General features: G+C 46.3%; 1 protein-coding gene across 1 annotated transcript in view; it reads left to right on the top strand.

The window, feature by feature from the left end:
• INPP5J (inositol polyphosphate-5-phosphatase J) overlaps window positions 1-24,409 on the top strand; it is a 65,405-nt gene extending 40,996 nt beyond the window's left edge. The window contains 7 exon segments of the mRNA XM_015418164.1: window positions 7,178-7,289; window positions 11,703-11,812; window positions 13,834-14,017; window positions 14,780-14,917; window positions 20,656-20,733; window positions 22,574-22,705; window positions 23,810-24,409. Of these exon segments, the coding sequence (XP_015273650.1) occupies window positions 7,178-7,289; window positions 11,703-11,812; window positions 13,834-14,017; window positions 14,780-14,917; window positions 20,656-20,733; window positions 22,574-22,705; window positions 23,810-24,409 (1,354 nt within the window).
• Window positions 24,410-26,327: the final 1,918 nt, after the last annotated feature.

Below are 26,327 nucleotides of genomic sequence, written 5' to 3'. Positions count from 1 at the left end.
CCAAAGAGCTCTAGGGCTCAGGGTTCACTGAATGTGGGCCAGTCTTTTGGATGAACCTGCACATGGGAGTCCTCCAAGTGTGACTAGTGCAGGGGACAAGAAGGGATGACACTGGCTGAGGCCCAGATGTTATCAGCAATGGACTGCTTCTATTCCTGTCTCAGTGGCCATCTCTGAGGCTGCTTTTCATTTTTAAAAAATGTCAGGGGAAAGAAGTGCAGAACTGTGTAACTTTTGCACTGAGGCAATGCTTTTTTCTGAACTTATTGGTGGAGATCCTTCCAGCCCCCCTCCTTTTCCCTCCAAAGAGCTCTAGGGCTCAGGGTTCACTGAATGTGGGCCAGTCTTTTGGATGAACCTGCACATGGGAGTCCTCCAAGTGTGACTAGTGCAGGGGACAAGAAGGGATGACACTGGCTGAGGCCCAGATGTTATCAGCAATGGACTGCTTCTATTCCTGTCTCAGTGGCCATCTCTGAGGCTGCTTTTCATTTTTAAAAAATGTCAGGGGAAAGAAGTGCAGAACTGTGTAACTTTTGCACTGAGGCAATGCTTTTTTCTGAACTTATTAGTGGAGATCCTTCCGGCTGGAGGTGGAACCGAGGACCTTCTGTTGCATAAGCACGTGGGCCGACCTTGAGCTATGGGTCTTTCTTCTCAGGTTTATCAGAGACCTGCCTTCCTTCTGTAGACATTCATTTATTTATGGATTTAAAAGTGACAGTAGAGCAAAGGCAGCTGCATATTCACCTTTCTGCTTTGATGAGGACGCTTTCAAGTCAGCCTGCATGGATTTCATAACAAGCAAGCTGTCAGTAGCCGAAAGTAGAATCCCAGAGTGAAAGAGATTTTACTACATATTTTTTTTCTCTCCTGCAAAAATCTTTGCTTTCAGAGATTTAAAATACAGGCTTGTGAGAAAGGGCAATCTTCCCACGTGGTCCCACCCCCCCATACATCTGCTTTGTCATCTGATTTGAGCATGTGCCTCCTGGTGTCAGTTTTTGCACACATGCAGTGACCTTTCAGGCCTGGGGCTCTTTAGCAGCTCATGATACCCGAAGCTGCTGCGCCTGGCACCTGATCCACTCAGCAGCAGCAGGGCAGGCTGGAAGAGCGCCAGGAGAGCTAGCAGCGCCATGCTGACCTACATTGCCTCTGAGGGAATGGATCACAATCTCAAGTGCTGCACTCCCCCAACATGCACAAAACCAGAGTTAATAAACCAGATAAACCCATCCAGGGCTCTTTTTGTAGAAAAAGCCCAGCAGAAACTCATTAGCATATTAGGCCACACCCCTGACAGCACAGCTCATTGGCATATTAAGCCATTCCCCCATGTTACCAGAAGTGTGCTCATCCAGCCACACCCACCTTTTGTCTCGAGTGCTGCATTCCTCCAACATGCACAAAACCAGAGTTAATAAACCAGAGAAACCCATGCCTCTCTACCTGAAGTCTGACTCTGCTGCCCCATAAGTGGTGAGAAATAGTGTTGTGCAGTTGCTTAGCAACCACAGATGCTTCTTCTTCTTCTACTCCCAGATGAGGTAGAATGGCTAACCCGCCCTCCCCAAAGGGCTCAGGGTGGCTGAATGTAGCAGGGCGGAATGTAGCAGGAACGCCTTTGCATGTTAGGCCACACACTCCTAATGTAGTTTCTGCTGTTGGGTGTGGCCTATTATGCTAATGAGTTCCTGCTGGGCATGGCCAACTTGGAAGCCAGCCGGAACTCCATTCCTGTGTGTTCCTGCCCCAAAATAGTCATGCCTCTCTACCTGAAGTCTGGCTCTGTTGCCCCATAAGTGGTGAGAAATAGTGTTGTGCAGTTGCTTAGCAACCACAGATGCTTCTTCTTCTTCTACTCCCAGATGTATTTCTGGCCACTGTGTGACACAGAGTGTTGGACTGGATGGGCCTTTGGCCTGATCCAACATTGGCATCTCTTATGTTCTTATGTTCTTATGTCAGTGCCTAGGCAGAGATTATGGGATAACCTTAAGAAATCATCTATTGATAAGTATCTCCTGTTTTTGATTCAACAATTATACGATTGGCCTACAGCTCAAGTAAGATGTCCATCTGGTGAAGAGACTAAAGCTATTGTATTGAACAAAGGAATGAAGCAAGAATGTGTCCTCGTCCCTCTGTTATTTAATTTGTATATCAATGATCTAAACTCTTGTATTTCCAGAGATGGATTCCATTTGCCTTATCTAGCTCATGTTAAGTTGCTGTATCTTTTGTATGCGGATTATACAGCTCTTCTCAAGATCTGTGGTTGGCCTACGTAAATTTATAGCCTCCTTTTCAGAGTATTGCTCCAGAGAGGGCCTAACTATTAATGTTTCTAAGTCAAAGGTCCTTCTCTTTAGTAAAAAAAGACAGACAAGGCTATATAAGTCAGCTGTAGCAAGTCAGCCTATGGAGCAAGTAGAGCAGCAGAAGCAGAAGAGGAGGAAGAGGAGGAGATACCCCACCCTTCAATACCTGAAGGAGTCTCAGAGTGGCTTACGATCTCTTTTCCCTCCCCCTCCCCACAACTCCCGTCCCCACAACAGACACCCTGTGAGGTATGTGGGGCTGAGAGAGCTCTTTGGAGAACTCCACACGAGAGACCAGATCTGAAAGAACTTGTAACTGACCCAAGGTCACACCAGCAGCTGCACGTGGAGGAGTGGGGAATCAAACCTGGTTCTCCCAGATTAGAGTCTGCACTCCTAACCACTACACCAAACTGACTCTTTTGCATACGAAAGATACAGCAACTTAACATGAGCTAGATAAGGCAGATGGAATCCATCTCTGGGAATACAAGAGCTTAGATCATTGATTAAGTATTTAGGGGTTATATTTCAAGTGAATCTTTCTTGGAAGGTGCATTTGACCTCTGTTACAAGAGCAACCGTGACCATGAGTACTGAGAAGGCTATTTTTAAATTTTATCATTCTTCTGGGGAACAATAGTTTCCTGCATCAGTTAAAGCATTTAATGCTAAAGTTTCTGTGCAGTTATTGTATGCCGTAGGGATTTAGATTAGTGTGGTAACAGATAATATTGATGGAATAAGATTTTTACACAATATCCTGGGAACTCTGAGATATGTGGCAGGAATAACTTTGAGAGCTGAGATAGGGGAGATAAATATTGAAGCAAAGGCTTGGTGGAGAGCGTTTACTCTGAAAATTTAAATCAAATTTAAAATCAGGTCTTCTTGGATCATGATGGATCATCATTCAAGTGATTGGGACAAATACCTGGAATTTAAATTATTATGTCTGGGCATTACCAATGATATGATAGAAACTATGAGTAGCTGTGAATTGAGTCAATCGATTAAAAGACATTTGAGGGATCTAGATTATAAGAGTATGCTGGTTAGAGCGCACAGAGTATATTAATCCTTTTCAGTTGGGAGTCTTCCCCCAACAAAAATGCCAAACTACCTGTTTGCATTATCTCTTCCGAAGTATAGAAGGGCATTTATGCTTGTGCATTTGAATGCCTTGCTCTCAGTGGTGTTTTTAGGAAGATTTAATGGTATTCCATACTTTAAGTTTGGTGTAGTGTGTAGTGGTTAAGTGCGTGGACTCTAATCTGGATGACCTTGGGCAAGCCATAGTTCTGGCACAGCTGTTCTTGAAAAAGAGCAGTTTCTGTCAGAGCTCTCTCAGCCCCACCTACCTCACAGGCAATGCTCCCTCTAAGCTGTGGAGTCTTGTGAGCAAAAATTCTACTTTGTGAGCTGCTGGCATTAAAGGTTGTGAGTGAGTGATTTGGCTACTGCATGAATTAGTTTTCTCTGCAGCCATCCTTCCTGAGCTAAAACAAAAATGTGTGAGCCAGAGGCTAAAAAACTGTGAGCTAGCTCACACTAACTCAGCTTAGAGGAAACACTGCTCACAGGGTGTCTGTTATGGGGAGGGGAAGGGAAAGGAGTTTGTAAGCCATTCTGAGACTCCTTCGGGTAGTGAAGGGCGGGGTATAAAGCCATCTCCTCCTCCTCTGCAGATGTGGCACTAACTTAATTGATGCTATAAATCATATTCTTTTGGATGCCCTGAATTTTCAGATTTGCGAGCTAAATTAATTTTTCCTTTGTTTAAGCAGGACCCTACTTTTTAGAAGCTTAAGTCTTCTTGATTACTAAGAAATGAAGATAAGCAACTTTTCATGTCACTAAATTTTTGGCGGTTGTAGTAAAATCACATTGTAACTCAGGTAGCAAATCTTAGGTTTCCCTTTTAGTGTGTGATGGCTGTGCTGTTTTGGACTTTTGTGGCAAAACCAGTAATTAAGAAGAATTTTAAGGGGTTTTTGAAGTCTTTTTGTATTTTAACAGCTGTAGTTCACTGTATGTATGGCTACTTAGAAAGTCTATTTTCGGTCACTGAGTAGACGGACTTCTCTTTGTGCTGAAAGACACATTAGAAGTTAGAAAAAGTGGAGGAGAAAGGTGGGCAGGAGCTGTAGAAAGGAGAGAAGAAACTGAGCTTTATGTGCATGGTGATGTTTCCTAAGTTGGCTTCATCGAAATACAAGTCCCTAGCCCTTTTGGTGACAGAAGTATAAGGTGAAATGCTTCAACATTGTCTCCCACCCAAGGGATAGATATGGAGAAGTTGGAGCTATCTCTTGGGTTGCTTCCACAAAAGCACATTAACGTGGAATATGCATTTCTTCATCTACTTCATTTTAAAAGAGAATCCAGATGATGCTGTTGCATTCTAGTGTTTTCCTGGTAGCTCCTCCCTTTTCAGACCTCATTTATAGCTTTTTAGGGAAAAAAAATAAAATGCAGTAAAAGCCCAGCCTCTTCAATGTGGACAGCAAAAGTGCTATCGAGGTTTTTCCAAGCTACTGTCCCATTTAACTTCTGCTACTTTGTTTTATAGTTGTTTCATTTTAATTAGTTGTTTTCAGCTTAGGTTGTTGCCGCTTAAGTAGTTACTTTCTGTTCACTTGTAGTGACTGTGGCATTGCAGAATGTATCCATGTTCCTGTGGAAGGGGAAATTTAATTATGCATTTCTCTTTCAAGCTGAAGTGATTGCTCATTCCTTTTCCTTTTTATGATTGTAATTGAGTGATTGCTATTTTATAATTACCAAAAATTAACAAGCAATCACTAGTATTGCAAATATACTTTGCCCCACAGCCTCTCTCTATCTCACACACACAAGATTCCAAGAATTTATAATTAAGTGTTGACTCAGGAATGGGACAGCAAAAATGAGTGCACAGCAGAGAACCAGAAGCAGATATAAAACGAACAATATTGAAAGGGGCAGTTGCAGGGAAAAACCTATGTTGACTATGACTTACTTACAAGTAAACATATTCTAGGATCTTGATACATCCTGCCAAATCAAACCAATGCCCATCTAGTCTAGCAACGTGTTTCACACAGTGGCCAACCAGTTACTCTGGTGGGCCAACAACAAGGCATAGAGGCTGAGGCCTTCCCCTGTGTCAATCAAGGATCTGGGAGACCTAGGTTCGAATCCCCGGTCTGCCATGGAAACTCACTGGGTGGCCTTGGACCTCTCACACACTCTCAGCCTAACCTACTGGATAAGGTTGTTGTGATGATAAAATGGGGGAGGCGAGAATGTTGTAAGCTGCTTTGGGTCCCCATTGGGGAGAAAAGGGTGGTATCCATTGAGAAAATGATGTCTCCTGGCACTGGTATTCAGAGATCTACTTCCTCTGTCTATGTAGGGTCCATTTAGTCACCATGATGTTTAGCCACTGATGGACCTGTCCTCCATGAATCTGTCTAACCCCTCTTTTAAAGCCATTTGTGCTTGTGGCCATCACTACTTCCCCTGACAATGAATCCCACAATTTAATCATTTATTGAGTAAAGAACTGTTTCCTTTTGTCAGCCCACCCAAATATCTCAATACCCAAGATGGGAAAACAGCATTTTCAGGCCTGAGGAAGGCCATGTTGCATGATATGCCCTCCTCCAGAAGTGCTTCTGGCCCTGCCATCCTTTCTCTCCCCTCACCTTTAATCCAGGCTCTTCTTATTTTCTCCTATTGAGAAAGAATTCAGGATGAAAAGAAGTGCCCTCGAGGGAAGAAATGTTAAGGACAATTTTGGAGACTGCTGAGATGGACAAATTAACATTAACTTTGAAAGGACAACCAGAAACAATTTTTGAGGAAACATGGTCAAGATTTTATAAATGGCTGGAAGAATCCAATAAATAAGATATACAGCCCTACAATGCATTTTAAGGACATAAATACTAAACTCCTAAGAACGTCCAACAAGTTTTTTATACAATGATTCAAGGTGAACCATATAAAATAGCATATGTTTAGATACAAGTTTCTAAATTCGAAATTTTAAGAAGACTTGGATACCCTCATTTTATGTTATGTTTTGAAAATAAAATTGTATTTAAAAAAAGAGAGAGAGAAAGAAAGAATTCAGGACTGCGCCATTCTACTTCCCCACTGCTGCCACTGTGGTTAGATGTTTGCAAAATATTAAAATGGTTCAGTCAGGTAATGTTCTCTCAGACAGATAGCCGCCATCTTGCAAACAGGATATCTGTTAGAGGCCACCCCAGAATCTAGGGACCTGATGAGCACTTGGGCACCCAGCCCTAAAGCCAATTCGATCTAACAAATTAACAGTAAGCTTTTTTGGATTGATGTTCCTGCTGTTTACCACTGCTTTACAAGCTGCCTTCCCCTTACCATAGAGCGTTTCTGGCTGTGGGCTTGTTTGCTCCCATCAGCTGGTTCTTCTGGCCAGCTTGGACTAGGTGACGGCTGCAGCAGTAAGACCTTCTTGGACTTCCTCATGGGATTTCTGGATCAGGCCAGCATCTTGCTTGCAACTGCTGTCAGTTGGATACCTCCAAGGCATGCCAGCACCAGACTTCTCTCAGTGTTTGTCTCAGAGGTATGCTGCATCTGAACATGGAGGCTCCATTTAGCTAACTTGCTCACAAGCAAAGTCCGCAGCACCTCTTCTTGTCTGTCCCCCCCCACACACACCTGGTATGTCATGATGGACTGCTGCTGAACATGGAGGTTCTAGATACCTTTCATGGCTTTTACAGAATCCGTCTTTCTTCCTCTCTGTCTTAACTGCAGTACTGCTAACAGGCTGTACAAATGGAGCCAGTGAGCATCACCTTATCTTCTCTTTCAAATAGCATTGTCTTCTGGTTTGGGGACCTAAACTTCCGCATCGAGAGCTTGGACATCCGCTTTGTGAAATATGCCATTGACAACAACATCCTTCACCAGCTCTGGGAGAAAGACCAGGTGAGGTCTTTGTGCATCTTTGTCTGTGTGTGTGTGTGTGTGTGTGTGTGTGTGAGTGAGTAGCAGAGCAGTAACAGGTGTGGTGCTTGTGGGAGATTATCCTGCCCCTGACAGGTAAAACAGCCACTCCGCTATTTTCACACCTAAGCCTATGGGAATGCTGCTCCAGCATCTCCTTCTGGACAGGGGCTGAGGCCTGCCTGAGGGAGACAGAAGAGAGGAATTGTCTCTGCAAGGGAGCTGACAACTTTTTGTGTAGCTCTGCCTCGTAGTGTGGCAGAGGGGTTTAACTCTACCTGTGGGAGAGGATAGAGTCATGAGGCCTCTCTCTGGTGATGAGCAGACCTAGTAACTACAAGCTTTAGAGAGAATTCACCACATAACCTATATGTAAGTAAATTATCTTTATTGTTTTGTTAAACCTCTTGCTTTAGTGATATTTATTTATTTATTTATTTATTTGACTTTTAGCCTGCCCTCCCCACCGAGGCAGGCTCAGGGCGGTTTACAAAGGGAACAACAGATAAAACAACAATATAAGAATCAATATAAAATACACAATAACATTATTAAAACCATTAGCATAACGATGGCATGACGGCTGTGGCAAAGTGCACATATAACAATACATCCACTATTGGTGGGCTCAGGCTGGAAATAAAATTGGCACAGGGCAAAGATGATGGAACGGAGCTCCTTACCTAAATGCCTGACGGAAGAGCTCCATTTTCACGGCCCTGCGGAACTGTGATAACTGTACTCTTCATGCATAATACAAAATTTACCTCACGGCAGTGATTCAAAGCCTTAACACTTGCTACCTTAAGAGCATCTTGTAACTGAGGGGAAAGTTTATTTCTCAAAACCAGGCAGATTCCCCAGATTTCATCAGAGAGGCAGTGTGGGTCCTTTCAGTTTCAAGAAGAGGCCTGTCACAAAAGCCTACCTAGCCAGTGTTTCAAAATGCCCTGAATTCATTACATTCTACTGCAGCCAGATTTTGTCCAGACTGTGAGGATGGGAAGATTCTGCAGGGCGGGGTGGTTTTATTCTATAAGTGGCTGGAACGCAAGACATTAAATCCTGCGGTTTGGCACCTTATCCATCAAACCCCTTATTTCTGAAGCTTTCAGTACATCAAGAGCAGACACTGGCAACAAGTAAGGAATCCATACAATTAGTCTGTCATCGTCTCCTATTCCTGACAGAAGCTCTGCACCTTTAAAAGCACACACAAAAGGTGGGGAAACTGGTACATCTCACCCTTAGTGAGATGTGAGAATGCCCAATGTCCTCACCGGGGAAAAGATGCCAGATTTTTTTCGGGGGACCATTACATTGGAAGCATGAAAATGTTGCATGAAAATGAGTCACAGGCCCACAGTTTCTGCTTTGTAACATGGAAAGCTGCTGTACACCACTGTTGGCTAATAATCTTAACTTAGGGTTGCCAACCTCCAGGTGGTACCTGGAGATCTCCCACTATTACAACTGATCTCCAGATGACCAACATCAGTTCCCCTGGAGAAAATGGCTGCTTTGGGGGGGATTTTGACTTTATGGTATTATACCCTGCTAAGGTCTCTCTCCTCCCCAAACTTTGCCCTCCACCCCCAAAATCTCCAGGTATTTCACGACCCAGAACTGGCAACCCTACCTTAACTCAACCCCTCCCGCGCCCCACACATGTGATGAAGAGCTATGAAGAACTCCAAAGCTTGCATGATGTGGCATGTTATTTTGGTTGATCCAAATAAAAGTCATTATATATGGCTTTTGTTTGGGGACTAGAAGAAGAAGAAGAGAAGAAGAGATTGGATTTATACCCTGCCCTTCACTTGGAGTCTCAGAGCGGCTTACAAACTCCTTCCCCTTCCCCTCCCCCTCCCCACAACAGACACCGTGTGAGGTGGGTGGGGCTGAGAGAGCTCTGACACAAAGTGCTCTTTTTCAAGGACACCTGTGCCAGAGCTTGTGACTGACCCAAGGTCACATCAGCAGGTGCAAGTGGAGGAGTGGGGAATCAAACCCGGTTCTCCCAGATTAGAGTCCGCGCACTTAACCACTACACCAAACTGGCTCTCCGTGTCAGATCTGGGCCCAGATCCCCACTCAGCCATGAAGCCTCCTGGCTGACCTTGAGCTGGTTACTCCTTTCTCAGTCTAACTTGGTTCACAGGGAAAAATTAAATGGACAAGCTGCACTGCCATGTCTTAGCCAAAAATATATAGATGGGCATTGGGAGGGAGGGGGTGCTTCTGGGTATCCTGCCTTGGGTGGCAAAATAATCTCAAGCCATCGCTGTCCTGCTCTCTGTCCGTGCCATACATGCTGTTTTGGGCAAAGGCAGAAGGCACAGCTGGGGCACCTCCTGCAGGCAGCTGGCAGGGGAACCACATCTGAGTCTGCTGGGAGTTGTGTTCTCATATAAAGTGGAAATGCATTTTAAGGGCCATTCAGGATTTAGTCTGCTCAAGCCAGTTATTTGCGTGGGGCAACTGGTATGTGACTGGCTACCGCCTTCTTGGAGACAGTGGAGTGAAGCAAGGAGGGAACTGGATAAACATATGGAGCAGAGGTCCATCAGTGGCTATTAGCCACAAGATATAGATAGGAACTCACAGGCTGGGGCAGGTGATGCTTTGTATTCTTGGTGCTTGGGGGGCGGCAACAGTGGGAGGGCTTCTAGTGTCCTGGCCCCACTGATGGACCTCCTGATGGCACCTGGTATTTTTGGCCACTGTGTGACAGAGTGTTGGACTAGATCGGCCATTGGCTTCCAACATTGGCTTCTCTTATGTTCTTAAGGAGCCAGAGGTGTCTGAACTGACATCTCCTGACTTCATGATGGAGGATGTGAGACTGGTGCTATCTATCAGTGGTCTCTGTGGAGCTGGCTGTGGCCAACGGCAACTGGGCTGAAGTAACATCTGTGCCCAGCTGCTGTTGCTGATGTCTGTGTGCAGATGTAGTTTTAAATTTGCTTCTTACATCTACACAATCTTTTCTGCAAGTACATGAAAAACAGTACGGCCATAGGTTGCCTGAGATAAAGTATGTTGCATAAGTGGTCTGCTTTTTATCTGCATCAGAAAAGAGGATGCAGCATCCTTAATCTAAGATCAGTGGGGTCCACTGTCATTTCCTCCCCAGCTGATCTTGCATTTTGCAAGGTTTCACTCCAGTATTTTTGCTCAAAGTTGTCTGGAAATCTAACGGAAGTGTATCAAACAAGTCTCAAATCTGCTTCCAGAAGCAATTCAGGTCTTTCCCAAAGGTTTCCTGCACAGCCCTACTGTATTGCTTGAAGCTGTTGCCTTGGCTGTGAACCAGTTTTCTGCGGAGTACAGAACAGTTCTGCTCGGCCACCTGCTTTAGTGGGCAGGGGAAGACCTGAATGTGATCCCCCTCTTAGGAAGGCAATGAATAACTAGTGCTTTAAAGTCAATGGGGCATGAAGGGCAGGCCTGGCACTAGTATGCCTTGTGGTAGTTACTCCTGTGTCCTGCTCTTAGGGGATGGGAGGAGAGAGGTGGAGGCTGGCATTCTAGAAAACTGAAGCAGCATTTCAAGTCTTACCCTACCACATGCCTTCTCACGTGCCCTATGACGTCATGTCCAGCAAAGCCCCGCTAGCCCCATTAGTTATCAGGTTCATCCTCTCATTGTTCTTGATAGTTCTGGCACTTACCAGGGGGAGGACTGATTTCCCAAGTCAATGATTGGGGGAACCAGGAATGTGAACAACTTTCTTGTGGAAGAACACAAGAACTGCCCAGTTGGGGTCTCTGTCTCTCTCTCTGTCTGTCTCCCTCTGTCTCTCACAGCATCCTTGTGCTATAGATGTAGCATATGTAGATAGGGGTTCCATTAAGACACTGAACAGAACCAAACCAGCTTAGCTTCAGCAACACTGATGGCTTGTGCCTTCCAACCATGTCCTGAGGCACAGAAAGCTGACACTTTCACTTATTTGCTTCTGGCTAGCAGTTGAGACTCCGAGGTATACTGCCTTTACACATGGAGATGTAGTTCAGGCATAATGGCTGATACCTGCTGATAGACCTTCATGAATGTGGAAGTCTCTCCCTCTGTCTTGTCCTTCCAGTATATACAGAAAGTCATCTTGTAGAGATGATGGCACTTCTATGCTCTGCACAGCACGCAACATGCGGCCTATGTTCAACACTAGATGGGGCAAGGCATATCCTAAGGACATGTTTTTGCAGCCTCTTTATTACCTCACAGCCATGAGAAGAGGCTTGCTCTGCACTGACCATGATGGGTTATGTATCTGCTACCACTCCCCCCACCCCCGGCCACTAGAACTTGAGATGGTTGTGAGACAAACTGGCCCCCTAAGTATGCTGTGACATGCTTTCATGCTCCCTCCCTCTCTTTTGCCCATGCAGCTGAACATTGCAAAGAGCACGTGGCCCATCCTGAAAGGCTTCCAAGAAGGATCCTTGAACTTCCCCCCAACCTTCAAGTTTGATGTGGGCACCAACATGTACGACACCAGGTATGAGGTGTAAGACTGGAGGATGCCATTCAAGGGAGCTCTGATTTTAGAGTACCCTTTGGGCTGTTCATATGCATGTATGCATGATATGAATGCATCTGTCAGCAGACACTGAAATTAAATCAATACATTCTTCTATGCATGCCACAGAGGTGTGCTGACTGCAAGGGCCATTTTCCTTTCTGCATCCCAAGGTGCCAAAAATCCAGGCAAAGACAAGAACAGAGTCAGTTGGGCGTCCTGAACTTACCTCTGAAGTGCCCCTAAGGTTGCCAACAGACCTGGAGAAAAATGCCCTGTCCTTTTAATAAAAGCTTAATGGGATGCTATTTACCTGGTGATGTTATCCCTTATATAGGTTTTTGTTTCTTTGTTTGCTCATGGGATGTCTTATGTTGTCTGACTGAATGATTTCCTAGATTTTATCTGTCTTGAGTCTTAGCAAGAAAGGTAAGTTATGCATTAAGGAAATACATTTGCCTCCATGCTCCACAAGACATTTTCCTCAAGACCTGTTGGCAACCCTAAATACCCCTGACCCCAAGACTGCTCATTGTGCTCTGCACAGCTGCCAGAAGTGGTACCTCTTTTTTGCAGTATTCTGATTCAGTGCTGATGCAAATGTTAGCGTGTGTGGGGCTGGCCTGTGGCAGTCATTCCCAAATTGGGTGCCACAAGAGAACTGTTAACAGATCAGGAAAAATACAGTAATTAAATGAAGAAAGGCTTCTAAGAGTCCATAGTACCCAGCCACATACGAGGCTATCTGATACATTTCTGTATGATTCTGTGCTTTGGCCTCATCTCCTCCCAATCAACCTCTGCTGGGGGTGTAATTTTGACAGGTCTCTGCTTAAGATGTGATTGAGCAATCCAATCACTCGTGATACAAAGATGGGACAGAATTACCTTCTGTCTGATAAGATTGCTTATTGCATTTATGCATGAGTCAATGCTGTGGACTTGTGCGCCACTTTGGAGGTGCACCCATGACAGTGGCTAGTTCCTTTTGTTAAATACTCTAATTCAGTGGTGCTCACTCCATGGTTCACCAAGAGCTACATTCATAATTACCCTCACCCAGAAGAGCCACATTTACTTCCATCTCAGGTAGGCTTGCAGCCTACCTCTTCCTCCAGTGGAAGTAAGGTTGCCAACCTCCAGCTGGTGACCGGAGATCTCCTGGGATTATGACTGATCTCCAGGTAGCAGAGATCACTTCACCTGGAGAATATGCAAATGTTATACTAATGAGCTCCTGCACCTCTTTTTCTACGAAATGATCCCTGGTTACAACTCTTATTCATTTCCTCTTTTTCAAGTGTGAGTAATCAAGGTTTTTCCACTCTTACCCCATGCTCCACGTCTCCTACTCACAATTAATCTGAGGCAGCACTGCATGACGTAAAATAAAGAAACAGAAGAAGAAGAAGCAAATTTGTGGACTGTAATTGGACTAGAATCATTTTTGCAGAGTGAACGCTGGCGGGGTGCCACCTTGGTTGAGTCACTGCGGTCCATTTGTGGCTGGAACTTTCCTGGAGAAAATGGCTGATGGGGAGGGGAGACTCTAAGGCATTGGAACCTGCTGAGGGCCCCCCCCTTCCCCAACCCCACCCTCCCCAGGGTCCACCCCCAAATCTCAAGGTATTTCCCAACCTGGAGTGGGCAACCCTAAGTGGCAGCTATTTCATGGTGGGAACCAATTGCCAACCAGAAGCCCCACAGGGGCCTTGCCCATTTTTCTGAGGCATGGGGCAAGTGCCACATTGGGGATCAGTGCTTAGAAAGCCACAGATGGCATGTCAAAGAGCCTCATGTGGCTCCTGAGCAACTATCATTATTATTATTGGGGGTAACCATGAAGTGTGCCCCCAAGTTTTATTCGGGAAAAAATTGTTCCTGGGTTCGGAGGAATCTGGGGGACCTTCTCTTGTGTGGTACTTGCCATAACAGTTAATCAGCCCTGTTTCTAGGATCATCCTGTTGACAATTGATCTGTTCCCTTGGGTGTCTTACAGTGCCAAGAAACGGAAGCCAGCTTGGACGGACCGCATCCTGTGGAAGATCAAAGGCTCCAGTATCCCAATGCATTCTGGGAGGTCCAGCTGCAGTGTCCCTTCCGTGACCCAGCTGTGCTATTGCAGCCACATGGAGTACACAGTGAGCGACCACAAGCCTGTGGTCTCCATCTTTGCTGTGCAAGTGAGTCCAGAGCTCAGTCCAGTGTTCCTCTTTTGGAGAGATCTATGGACTGTCTTAGGTGTGCCAGTTAGGAGAGGAACAAAGCTGGAATTATGCACAAACTACCTAAGTTATAGTATAAGGCATTGGATAACATGGGGCCTCTAAATGTACCCCCTATTATCAAATGACCAATTGTTGATGTGAAGAAATGCAGTTTTTCTTCTGGAAGGTTTGAGATGAGCAATTCCTTCACTGTGCATTTTAAAAGTTTTTTTTTCCCTCCAGGCAGAGAACAGGCATGGGAGAAAGGAGAGAAAGTCTGTGCAATTGCTTCCCAGACGTACCTCAGCTCACCTTCCTTCAGATGCTAATAGATCTATCTGGAGAGATAAGGGGTGGGTCAAGGTCTCCCCCTTCCTCCTAGCAGGGAAACAAGATTTAGAGGGATAAAATCCTAGATAGTCTTCAGGAAGGAGGTTCCTGGAGATCTCCAGGAAATGGCTCTTTGACCTGGCATGACCTGGTCAGTGGGTAGAGAAACAGATATGATAAAAACTCCTTACAACAGGTAGGAGGTCTCTTTTCCATGAGCGCACACAGACCTTTCCACTAGCAAGGCAGCCATTGAGCATGTGCTAGCCTCAAGAGCTAGAGCAAGTTTCAAAGTAATGGTAACTCTATAGGGATCTGTAACATCCTAAGCAAAAGGGGCCTGTCCTATTTTAATATCTGATAGGGTGTATAAATAGCATATCCTTTCTTTGCACCTCTCTTGGGCAGTTTGCTTCTAGGACTGATGTGCCCCTGGTGGAGCTTCAGGTCTCGGATGAGTGGACAAAGCCGGATCAAGCCATCATCTGGTACAAGACCTCTTTGACTTACCACCGCAGCTCCTGGGACTGGGTCGCTCTGTATCGGGTAAGAAATCTGGCCAGGGTTGCTAACTTTGGCTTGGGAAATTACTGGAAACTGGGTGGCGGTGCCTGGGGAAGGTGGAGTTTAGGGAGGGGAGGGAACTTGGGGGTGTGGTATTGTTGAGTCTGCCCTCCAAAGCTGCCATTTTCCTCCTTGCTTTGATCTCTGTAGTCAGAGAGCCAGTATGGTGCAGTGGATAGAATGGTGGACTAAGCCCCTGAGTGACTGGTGTTTGAACCCTCACTTCTGCTATGGACTTCCCTGCTAAGGAATTTTGGCCTGATAACTATGGCAAGCCAGTCCTTTATGCTTATGGTCCTGCAGTGTTGGGGAAATTGGGTGACTTACACAAAGGGACACTTCAGAGATATAGGAAGCATCTGGTACCGAACTGAAGTTTCTAAAATCAGATGAACTGGGGTTAAGTGTGCCTGGGAGAGATCTGTGTGCTCAATAATTAAAATCTGACCTAAGGCAATGTGCAATTACACACCGAGCAAAGTTGGATTCTGTGACCTGGATAAATTATGTGGGCCTTTGTGTAATTCCGCCATTTGTACTATTTTGCATTAAGATCTATTTTTGCTTTGCTGGTGATGGGGAAAGGAACTGTGTGGCTGGGAAACAGAAATGCCCCACCATTAGCAGTCATATACAGTGATTTTTCTGGGTTCTTTCAGCAGGCGTTGCCCATGTACTGGCCAAAATTTTCACCACTTTAAGGGATAGATCCCCCCCCCACAAAACCTGAGGGTTTCAGGATCCATATTTTGAACTGTTTCCGAACATACCTGCAGATTATCCCCATTCACATAACCTTCTGATTTGCTAGCACAACCTTCTACCTTCAGTGGCTTGGGGCTAATTCCATGAGAGACCAGTTCTATGTCTGCTCTAGTGATGCTGCTTGAAATTAAACTGCTGTTACACAATAAGGTTCACAGTGTTTGCAGTTAAATACTATGTGTGTTTCTGGCCTATGTATTTTACGTGTCTGTGCAGGTGGTGGCATTAATGCTAGTGTGACTAGCAGCCACTGCTGGTGCATGTTCAGAACTTAACAGGTTGCTAGTGAAGTTACATATGCAGGATGTGCATCATTCTCCAGGAACATGCCTTTGGTTTTCTCCCTGACCCAACCTTCTGCTTCAAGATGCTGTAATATTTTAGGGACTTGAACAGGCTTGGTAAATTTTGCTGTGCACGTAAAGTGGCCAAGCCCCACGGGAGGGATCTGAATCCTTCGTGACCACATTAATTGCTCTGCCATTGAGATGCATGGAAGGGTCACTGCCAGGAAAGGGCCATGTGTGTATGTGGGGACTATCTAGCCGCCGGTGTCATATATATAGAGTGCAAGAGTGTGTGCTGGGAAAATGCGCTTGGGCTAAAGCAACAACGGTTAAGTATCCTGATGTATGAAGTGATGAAGTTGTGCACATGGGTGTCTGGCACAGAGAGAGGAGTGAGCGAAGGTGTGTGCCATGGAACCTTGCGCAGCGAACCTCTTTGGTTTCACTTGCAGAAGCTTAACAGCTCACCACTGGCAGTGCTGACTGTATCGCCTTGCAGACATTTTGAAAATTTGCTTACAACAGGCTGAAGAAACAAAGCTGTAGATGAGGAGGAGGAAAAACAAGGGCTCCTTTCCCCATTCAGGGGGCTAATGAACCCTCCAGGTCTTCACTGATGATAACAAGGGAGATTTGGATTCTTGTAATAATTCACAGCTGCGCAGCTCAATTACACAGTGATGGCAAAAATAAAACAGGAGTCCAGTGACATCTTAAAAGACTGACAAAACAATAACACAGCATAAGGTTTCACGAGTCAGAGCAGGAGGCTCTTTTCTGCCTGCTCTATCCATTTATTCTGCAGTAGCCTGCTGTGCACTGAATTAACTTGTTCTTTCGGTCAACGATACTCCACACAAGCCTAGTTTTTCTATGTGATCCCCCACCTGATGGTTCAAAACAAGCATCACCAGCTGCCGCGTATGGAATGGCAGGGTGTGCATTGCGTAGGACTGTAATGTATTTTTTAAATTAAAATTACAAAACATATAAATAATTTTACAACTATGTCATAATCACACATCCTACTATTAATTCGGGTGCAATATAACAATGCAGGGCGCCAGAATGTTTTCCAGTTTCTAATTTCCTGAGAGCTTTGAAGCGCAGTGAAAGTTTTACCTTTCTAATTATTTCCCGTATTCCAATTGCCCAATCATTTTTTCTTAGGCTATACCTGGATTTCCAAAGACGTGCATACACCATTCTAGTGGCAACGAAAAGATTTCACACCGTTTCCTGATATGAAGTTTGCGCCCTCGCTACAGGGCTGTAACATTTGTCGTGCATGTTGACAAACACATGGACTAAAGTTTGCTTTGCTGGTGATGGGGAAAGGAACTTTGTGGCTGGGAAACAGAAATGCCCGCCACCATTAGCAGTCATATACAATGATTTTTCTGGCTTCTTTCAGCAGGCGTTGCCCATGTACTGCCCAAAATTTTCACCATTTTAAGGGATAGATCCCCCCCAAAAAACCTGAGATTTTCAGGATCCATATTTTGAACTGTTTCCGAACATACCTGCATATTATCTCCATTCACATAACCTTCTGATTTGCTAGCACAACCTTCCACCATCAGTGGCTTGGGGCTAATTCCATGAGAGACCAGCTCTATGTCTGCTCTAGTGATGCTGCTTGAAATTAAACTGCTGTTATGCAATAAGGTTCACAGTCAGTTTGCAGTTTCATACTAGGTGTGTTTCTGGCCTATATATTTTACGTGTCTGGGCAGGTGGTGGCATTAATGTTAGTGTGACTAGCAGCCACTGCTGGTGCATGTTCAGAACTTAACAGGTTGCTAGTGAAGTTACATATGCAGGATGTGCATCATTCTCCAGGAACATGCCTTCGGTTTTCTCCCTGAACCAACCTTCTGCTTCAAGATGTCGTAATATTTTAGGGACTTGAACAGGCTTGGTAAATTTTGCTGTGCACGGAAAGTGGCCAAGCCCCACGGGAGGGATCTGAATCCTTCGTGACCACATTAATTGCTCTGTCATTGAGATGCATGGAAGGGTCATTGCCAGGAAAGGGCCATGTGTGTATGTGGGGACTATCTAGCCGCTGGTGTCATATAGAGTGCAAGAGTGTGTGCTGGGAAAATGCGCTTGGGCTAAAGCAACAACGGTTAAGTATCCTGATGTATGAAGTGATGAAGTTGTGCACGTGGATGTCTGGCACAGAGAGAGGAGTGTGCGAAGGTGTGTGCCATGGAACCTTGCGCAGCGAACCTCTTTGGTTTCACTTGCAGAAGCTTAACAGCTCACCACTGGGAGTGCTGACTGTATCTCCTTGCAGACATTTCAAAAATGTGCTTACAACAGGCTGAAGAACCAAAGCTGTAGATGAGGAGGAGGAAAAACAAGGGCTCCTTTCCCCATTCAGGGGGCTAATGAACCCTCCAGGTCTTCACTGATGATAACAAGGGAGATTTGGATTCTTGTAATAATTCACAGCTGCGCAGCTCAATTACACAGTGATGGCAAAAATAAAACAGGAGTCCAGTGACATCTTAAAAGACTGACAAAACAATAACACAGCATAAGGTTTCACGAGTCAGAGCAGGAGGCTCTTTTCTGCCTGCTCTATCCATTTATTCTGCAGTAGCCTGCTGTGCACTGAATTAACTTGTTCTTTCGGTCAGCGATACTCCACACAAGCCTAGTTTTTCTATGTGATCCCCCACCTGATGGTTCAAAACAAGCATCACCAGCTGCCGCGTATGGAATGGCAGGGTGTGCATTGCGTAGGGCTGTAATGTTTTTTTTAAATTAAAACTACAAAACATATATATAATTTTACAACTATGTCATAATCACACATCCTACTATTAATTCGGGTGCAATATAACAATGCAGGGCGCCAGAATGTTTCCCAGTTTCTAATTTCCTGAGAGCTTTGAGGCGCAGTGAAAGTTTTACCATTCTAATTATTTCCTGTATTCCAATTGCCCAATCATTTTTTCTTAGGCTATACTAGGATTTCCAAAGACGTGCATACACCATTCTAGCAGCAATGAAAAGATTTCACACCCTGATATGAAGTTTGCACCCTCGCTACAGGGCTGTAACATTTGTAGTGCATGTTGACAAACACATGGACTAAAGAGGAGGCATATCTCTCCACACACACACACACGGTATAATTTTGAGAGGGTGAAACCTGAAAATTTGACAATTGTAGCATCTCACAATAAGAGGATTTACTAAAAAACAATTACCCCAAATCTCCACAGAGGGCAAAATAAGGGCAGTGAACTGCCAGGAAAGGATTTCTTCCTGGTAAATAGGGACAATTGAAGGGTATACTAAAGGAATGTAACACCACTGACTGACTTTCTATGTGATGGGGTAGGGCTGGGCAAACTCCAGGTGGAGCCTGGAGTTCTCCTGGAATTACAAGTAACCTCCAGATTACAGACTTCAGTTCCCCTGGAGAAAATGGCTGCTTTGGCGGGTGGAGTCCCTGGCACTGTAACCTGCTGAGGTCCCTCCCCTCCCCAGACCCCAACATCCCCAAGCGCCACAGCCAAATCTCCAGGAATTTCCCAACCCAGAGCTGGCAAGCCTCGTATGAAAGCTGTCTGAATAAAGAATGCCATGAGAGGCTTGGGGCCCTTTGCTTTTCTGGCCAGTGGACTGAAAACAAAACAAAAGCCCAAGGAGGCTGCTAATGGACAGAGTGAAAAGGTCGTTTTCTTTCTTTCAGGTGGGTTGGCAACTCCCTCCCTCGCCTGAATCCTAGAGGCTGCTTTCTGCTTTTTAAGCATTTACAATATATGAATAATTTAGCTTGCAAACTCCAGAGCTGTGCTAAAATAGCCTCCTTTTGGAAATAAATATGTCACAGTATTAATGTAGCTTTCGTCCAAGAAGCCTTTTGCATTCAGTAACCATCTTTTAGAACATTTGCCATTTCTCTGGTTTTCTTTCACAGGGGGTGGGTGGGAGGTGGATTTAGATATTTTATGAGGTTTTTAAATTTTCCATCATATTGCAATGTATATTGTTGTAAAAAAAACCCCTTTCTGTGTATATTTCAACTATGTGGCAACAGTATGGATGCTACAGGATAACGCCCGTCATGATACAGTGATTGGGCTAGGACCTGGGGGACCCAAGTTTGAATCCCCCCTCTGCCATGGAAGCTCTCAGGGTAACCTTGGGCCAGTCATTTACTCTCAGCCTAATCTACCTCACAGGGCTGTTGTTCCAAGGATCCAATGGACAGGGGGTAGAATGATGTTTCAAGTTGCTTTGGGCCCCCTCTGAGGAAAAAAAAACAGGATATAAATACCTAAAGTAAATAAATAAATTAGTTTGCTCATCTATGTGTTATTTTTATCTATATATCTATATAGATAGATAGATATAGATATGATTTACAGCTATAAATTCTGTCTACCCCTCATCATTCAACTATTTCAGACTGAGCTCTGCCTGCAAAGCAGCTGTGCTGTGCTCCCACTCTGAGCCCTGTCCCCTTAATAAACAGATTCCACCTCCAGATCTTGCCCTGGTAGGCACGAACCTGTTTGGAGCCCAGGAGTTACTAACCTTCGGTTCTAAAAGCGATTGCCCCAAGAAGCAGAGCAGTTAGTGCTGCTCTGGGGAAGCGAATCTTTGCTGATTGATCCTTTTAAAAAACATCTCTCTTCCCTGCAGGTGGGCTTTCGACACTACAAGGACTACGTTGCCTATGTGTGGGCAAAGCAGGAGGACACAGAGAGCAACATTTACCAGGTATGGGGATGCCAGAGCCACAAGAACACTAACAAGCAAAGGTTGAATTCTGCAAGCAGTGTGCATGTTCCTTCTGCAAATGGAAGTTCCCCCTCCCTGTTCCAAATCTGAGCCTCAAAAGGCAGCAGATCCCTCCCACCCCACCCTGCCCCATGTGCAACTTGCCTTGCTCTCTGTTGGGATGTTGCGATCAAGTCAGCTTCCTGCCCCAAATTTGTCAGATGCAAAAACACCCTCCTTTTCAAAATCTAGCCTTGGGTGATGGATAACCCACATTTCATCTTTCTGGGTGGCTTGGAAGCACCTTGGGGGGGGGCACTGTTAACAATCCAAATATAAGAACCTAAGAAGAGCCCTGCTGGGTTAGAGCCAGGATCCATCCAGCCCAGCATCCTATTTCCAACAGTGGCCAACTTGATAAATTGCTTATTATTTATCATAGATGGCATGCGTGAGCAATTATCTCATTGTAAGGTAGGCAACAGTGACGCTGAGAAGTTATATCTAGGCCAAGGGCTGATTGGGTCTTCCCAGGTCCAACAGAAGTTATGAAAGAATCACACTTGTGAAACTGGTGTTGGCCAGAGGATGTTGCTTTCCATGTACCACAGAGCACATTTCTTCGAGTGAGAGGGGCAGCCGTGCATGCCTGCCCTGAACTAGTCCAGGTATGGGCAAGCCCCCGCTTGTAATTTGTCGTTTATTACATTACGGCCCATGACCGGATCCAGTTAAAAAACAAACATTATTCAGATATTCAAATATACAGATGGAGAACTTCAATTAAAATACAGGCATAGAAGACTTTACAAGTAAATAGATGTATATTATATTGAAAGGAGAACAAGAGATTGTAAGGTACAGGGCTATTTTGGGGCAGGAACGCACAGGGTGGCTCCCGAGTTGGCCACGCCCAGCAGGAACTCATTAGCATAATAGGCCACACCCAGCAGCAGAAACTCATTAGGATTGGCTACATTAGGGGTGTGTGGCCTAACATGCAAAGGAGTTCCTGCTACAAAAAAAGGCCCTGGGTTTTGACAACAAACAAGGTAAACAGAATAACAAGCAAAAGGTGGGTGTGGCTGGATAACCACACTTCTGGTAACATGTGGGTGTGGCCTAATGTGCTAATGAGCTGTGCTGTCAGTGGTGTGGCCCAATATGCTAATGAGTTCGTGCTGTTGGGTGTGGCCTATTATGCTAATGAGTTCCTGCTGCGCTTTTTCTACAAAAAGAGCCCTGGAGGCCGATATCCCTGCTTCTGCCGAGTGTGTGATTAGATCATTCAGCCGCTCCAGGTGCAGCGGTGCAACAGAATCATGCACCCACTGAGCAGGATCCCTGTTGAATCTCCACAACAATCACTGCTCTCCCTTCTCATTTTGAGGGAGGGAAAAAGTGGGTCTCAGCTGTCAGATTTAGAAACTTCACTGGGGTCTGAAATACTCGTTACTGTGTCCGAGGACTAGAATTCTGTGAGGTGCTGAAAAATATAAAGAGCCGTGACAGGTGGATGTACAAATGTGCATTCATTAGGTGGCAGGGAAACTCAGCCCCCCTGTATCTGGAGCCTTTGGGCTGCTGAAATTGTACAGCAGTTCTCAGGCTGAGGTAGCCTGGAGCTGGGCTTGGGGGCACGGACAAGACCTCCGTTTCACACGGTCTTGCCCTCCCCCTCAAACAGAATTTGCTTTAATCTCAGCAGCTCCCTTCAGCAAGTTTTATACGAGTTATCTGCAGGGCGAGGTAATCATTTCACTGCTCAGTTGGCTGGATTTACGCTGCTCCTCTATACCCATTGCCTACTCTCTGCCTGTCTCTTTCTTTCAATATTTAGGTCCTGTTTCCAGAGGAGTCTTTGCCTAAAGGAAAAGGTGAATACATCTTGGGCTACTATAGCCACAACTACAGCAGTATGGTGGGTGTGACAGAGCCCTTCCAGGTGAGCATCAAGGAAATGGATGGCTGAGTTGACCGGGTGGTTTATATGCTGTAGCATTTTTTTTAAAAGAGAACTCTAAGAAAATCCAGGTTTTGCAAGCAAAATGCAGGTCTTGGTTCCAAATCGACTGTGTAACCTTTTGTAAATATTTGGTGAGATGTCAGAAGATCAAAAGATACCAGCCACAGGAAAGAGGGAACAAGATGCTAGCCCTCAAGACTATGATCGGAGGCTTAAAAGTGTGATAAGGAAACTCCTTGATATGGCAACTGCTACTCAGTGGTATTCTGCCCCTATACATGGAGGTTCTGTTTAGACCGGGGGGGGCCCTCCAAGCTAGCGATAGACCTCTCCTTCATGAATCTGTGAAAACCTTCATGAAATTGCGTACAGTGAAGGACCAGAGGTGTGAAGAGCTGAGTGGGATTTCCAGTGGTGAGGGCCAGAGGACTTTCCTCGCTCCACACTTGAACTTTCTGGTGAATAACTGAATGAATGATGCAGACAGATGTAAATTGACGATATTCATGAATGTGTATTACCTACAAAATTCTGCTGTTTGGAGGGACATGAGCTCAGTATAGTACTTGGGCTGCCTTGGCACCTTGTTTTGACATTTGTGTTCAGGGGCAAGGTTCACACAGCTCGGTACAGTCCTCTCTTCCAGAAAGCCAATATAGCATTGTGGAGCTAGCCGGAGGGGACTGCTCCGTTCTCAATGGCTTTCCTTGGCTTCTAAAGAACACCCTGGCGCTTTGGGGCCCTGCAGAGAGGGGCCAAAGTCTGCTGACAGTGAGGCTGATGGGGTGGCATTACCCTCCGCACAGGGGTACCCGAGACTTTCCTTTCCCTCGTATAGCTGCCATTAACTCCTAAAGCACTGCACGTGTGTGTGTGGAGGGTGACTGTGACATTGTGGGGGGCGGGGAGGCGTGTGCAGTTCAGGGCCCCTGAGGTCTCTGCAACGTGTAGGCTTTCTTAAAACTGCCGCTTGGTTTTAGATAAATATTTCGCTACGGGAAATAATTGCGATTATAGCAGAACTTCCCATTCCAATTTGACTATTTCCCCTTCTCCCCCCCCCAATCTGTTTCTCCCGGCATTTAGATTTCGCTGCCCACCTCGGAGCAGGTCAGCAGCCCCACGGACAGCTCGAGTGCTACTTCCGACGAGGAGGACGACAGCACTATGGTGCTTCTTGGCCCCAAGTCCCGCAGCCCCAGCCCGGGGAAGATGAAGCGCCACCGTAGCCGCAGCCCCAGCCTGGCCAAGTTCCAGGGTCTGATCCTGAGATCTTCGAGCCGGGACCAGGGCACCAGCCGCAGCCCGTCCCCCCAGGGCCGCCGCACCAGCAGCATCCTGAAGGCAGACATTCCCAGCATCCACTTCTCCACGGACAGCTCCCGGCAACGCTCCAAGTCACGGGAGATGGCGCCAAACACAGAGAGCTGTGTGGGTCCCAGGCTCCAGGCCGCCTGGCGCTTCGATGACAACCCCCTGGCGCGGGCCGACCCCCGCAATCTGGGCCTGCTGCCAGCTGTGCGCTTGGAGACTATTGACCAAGTCATGGCCCACCGCCGGGACAGCACTGACCAGGGCCTGCCTTCCCGTAGAATGAGCCCCACCAGCCCTACGGCGGGGCTGTCTGCTCTGTTTAGTACCTCCCCAAAGGAGGGGGGATCCCAGGATCCCCAAGATCCCAACAACCACAGCCGGGACGTGGGACTCTGAGAGGAAAGAACCAGGTCAGCCATCGTGAGCCCACTGTCAAACCACCCTGCGTAGCGAGCTTGCAGTATTACTTCCTTGTGTCCTCACCTGCCAGTGTTCTGCCGTGTGTATGATCTCTGTCTCCCCCTGGTGTGATACAAGGCCCTCCCATTCCGGGAGGTGCTGCCACTGGTGAGGCCCTGCCTCCTGACTCCGTCTGCCTGACAATCAACCCTGCCTTTCATCAGGGGCTGTACATTGTGAACAAAAGGCCTCTTCCTTTGGATTCCTCACCTTCTATTAGTCATGCAGCCTTAAAAGCCCACACAACAATTTCCTTTGGCGAGTCTCCACCCAGTGAAGGCCTAGTCTAGCTCTGAGATGAGGCCTGTCCTCCCAGAGGAAGATTTCTGCTCTCAGACTGCAGCACTGTGTGGGTGAGGGTAACAGCTTATTCTCTGAAAGCCCGGAGTGCCAGTCAGTCAGTTTGGCTGGAGATGGCTCTTACAACACAGGCAGCCGTTGTAGAGAGAGGGGCTTGTCGAGGGGGTGCTGCTTTTGACTGGGGCGCTTGGTGGTCAAAGCTGGTTCCACACAGGGATGTGGCTCAGCCTGCTCCCAGGGAGATGATCAGCAGCAGGATCAAAAGGGCACGGTGGAGCGAGCGAAAGAACTGGGAGCAGGCAGAAGCAGGTGGGGCCTAGTTTTCTGAGCAAGAAGCAGGCCGGTTTATCGTTGTCAAGGCAACAGGGGCTCTGGTGATACAGCCAGTTGGGGCTGCAATGGTTGTGGTGGGGTTCCTATGATACTGAAGAGTTTGGTACTGAGTACCTGGCAGGTAATTTTTGCTGAGGAGGATGCAATGTAGAGTTGACGGTATGGGGACTGTAGGAACAAAGATGTGGCTCTCTGTGTCCACTGTCCTGGAGCAAGAATGGCGTTGGGGGTCCAAAAGCCTAAAGGAACTGGGGCCAGTTTGGTTTCCTGGGCAATGCTAGGCCAATGATGGCACGGACCAAGAACAAAGGAAGCAGCCCAGGGAGCTGGGGGGGAGGAAGGGGGGCTGGTCTCCCCGTAGGCAGATCTATGACCTTCGCTGGGACGAGTTCAGAATTGATGCAATCTGTCCTACCTCTTTCTCTCCTCCTTTCCAATAAATCATCTACGAACTTACAGAAGTGCCCATGTGGTGTATGCTTGCTGGGCACATTGTATGGCTGGAGCGTGCATGTGTTTTGCACACGCATATGCAAATGCAAAACGTCAGAATGTGGGTATATTGTACACACAGCCCTCCAGTGTCTATGTTTTGCACCTAACATTTCTAAGCAGAGGACTGGTCTGCTACCAACTCATAAAAATGCTTTATTGCCACATTATTTACATGCCACTTGTTCTACTAGCTACTCCTCCTCCTAATAAATTACAGGGAAGGTGCAGAGTTCCTGCCCCTGCCTTCCACGCCAGGGGAATCTGAGTTTCACAGATGCTAAGTAACCATGCAGCGAGAACTTCATCCCTTCTAGGAATGTCCTTGGTGTGCCAAGAGCTAGGTGTAGGGTTGCTCAGTTCCCTAGGAAGCAGAGGGACATACAGAGTGCCACCAGGAGGACCCAGGCTTCCTGGATCCCCGATTCAAGTCAACCTGGAATTAGTTGACCTCTGAGAGATACCATAATGTTCCAAGGCCCACAAATGTGTCCTGGGTAAGCCCAATGGCAACTGAGCAAGCTCTTTGAATCCTACAGCAACCACAGTCTGAAGGAAGGCTGCTCCCTCTTATAGGGTGACATGTCCCTTATCCCACTCCCTGCACAGTTTACTGTCTCAAAGTCAAGGCCTGAGGCAGGGAGCAGACGGAGAGTACACATTTCATACCCGTGGAGGTAATGACAGTGCTTTGACCCAAACTGGGATTCTTTTGCTACTCCCAGTCCAG

This window comes from Gekko japonicus, unplaced genomic scaffold (assembly GCF_001447785.1).
Source record: "Gekko japonicus isolate JY-2015 unplaced genomic scaffold, Gekko_japonicus_V1.1 scaffold1928, whole genome shotgun sequence".
Taxonomy (NCBI): domain Eukaryota; kingdom Metazoa; phylum Chordata; class Lepidosauria; order Squamata; family Gekkonidae; genus Gekko; species Gekko japonicus.
Note: the sequence above shows the minus strand (reverse complement) of the source record. Positions and strands in the feature narration are given on the sequence as shown.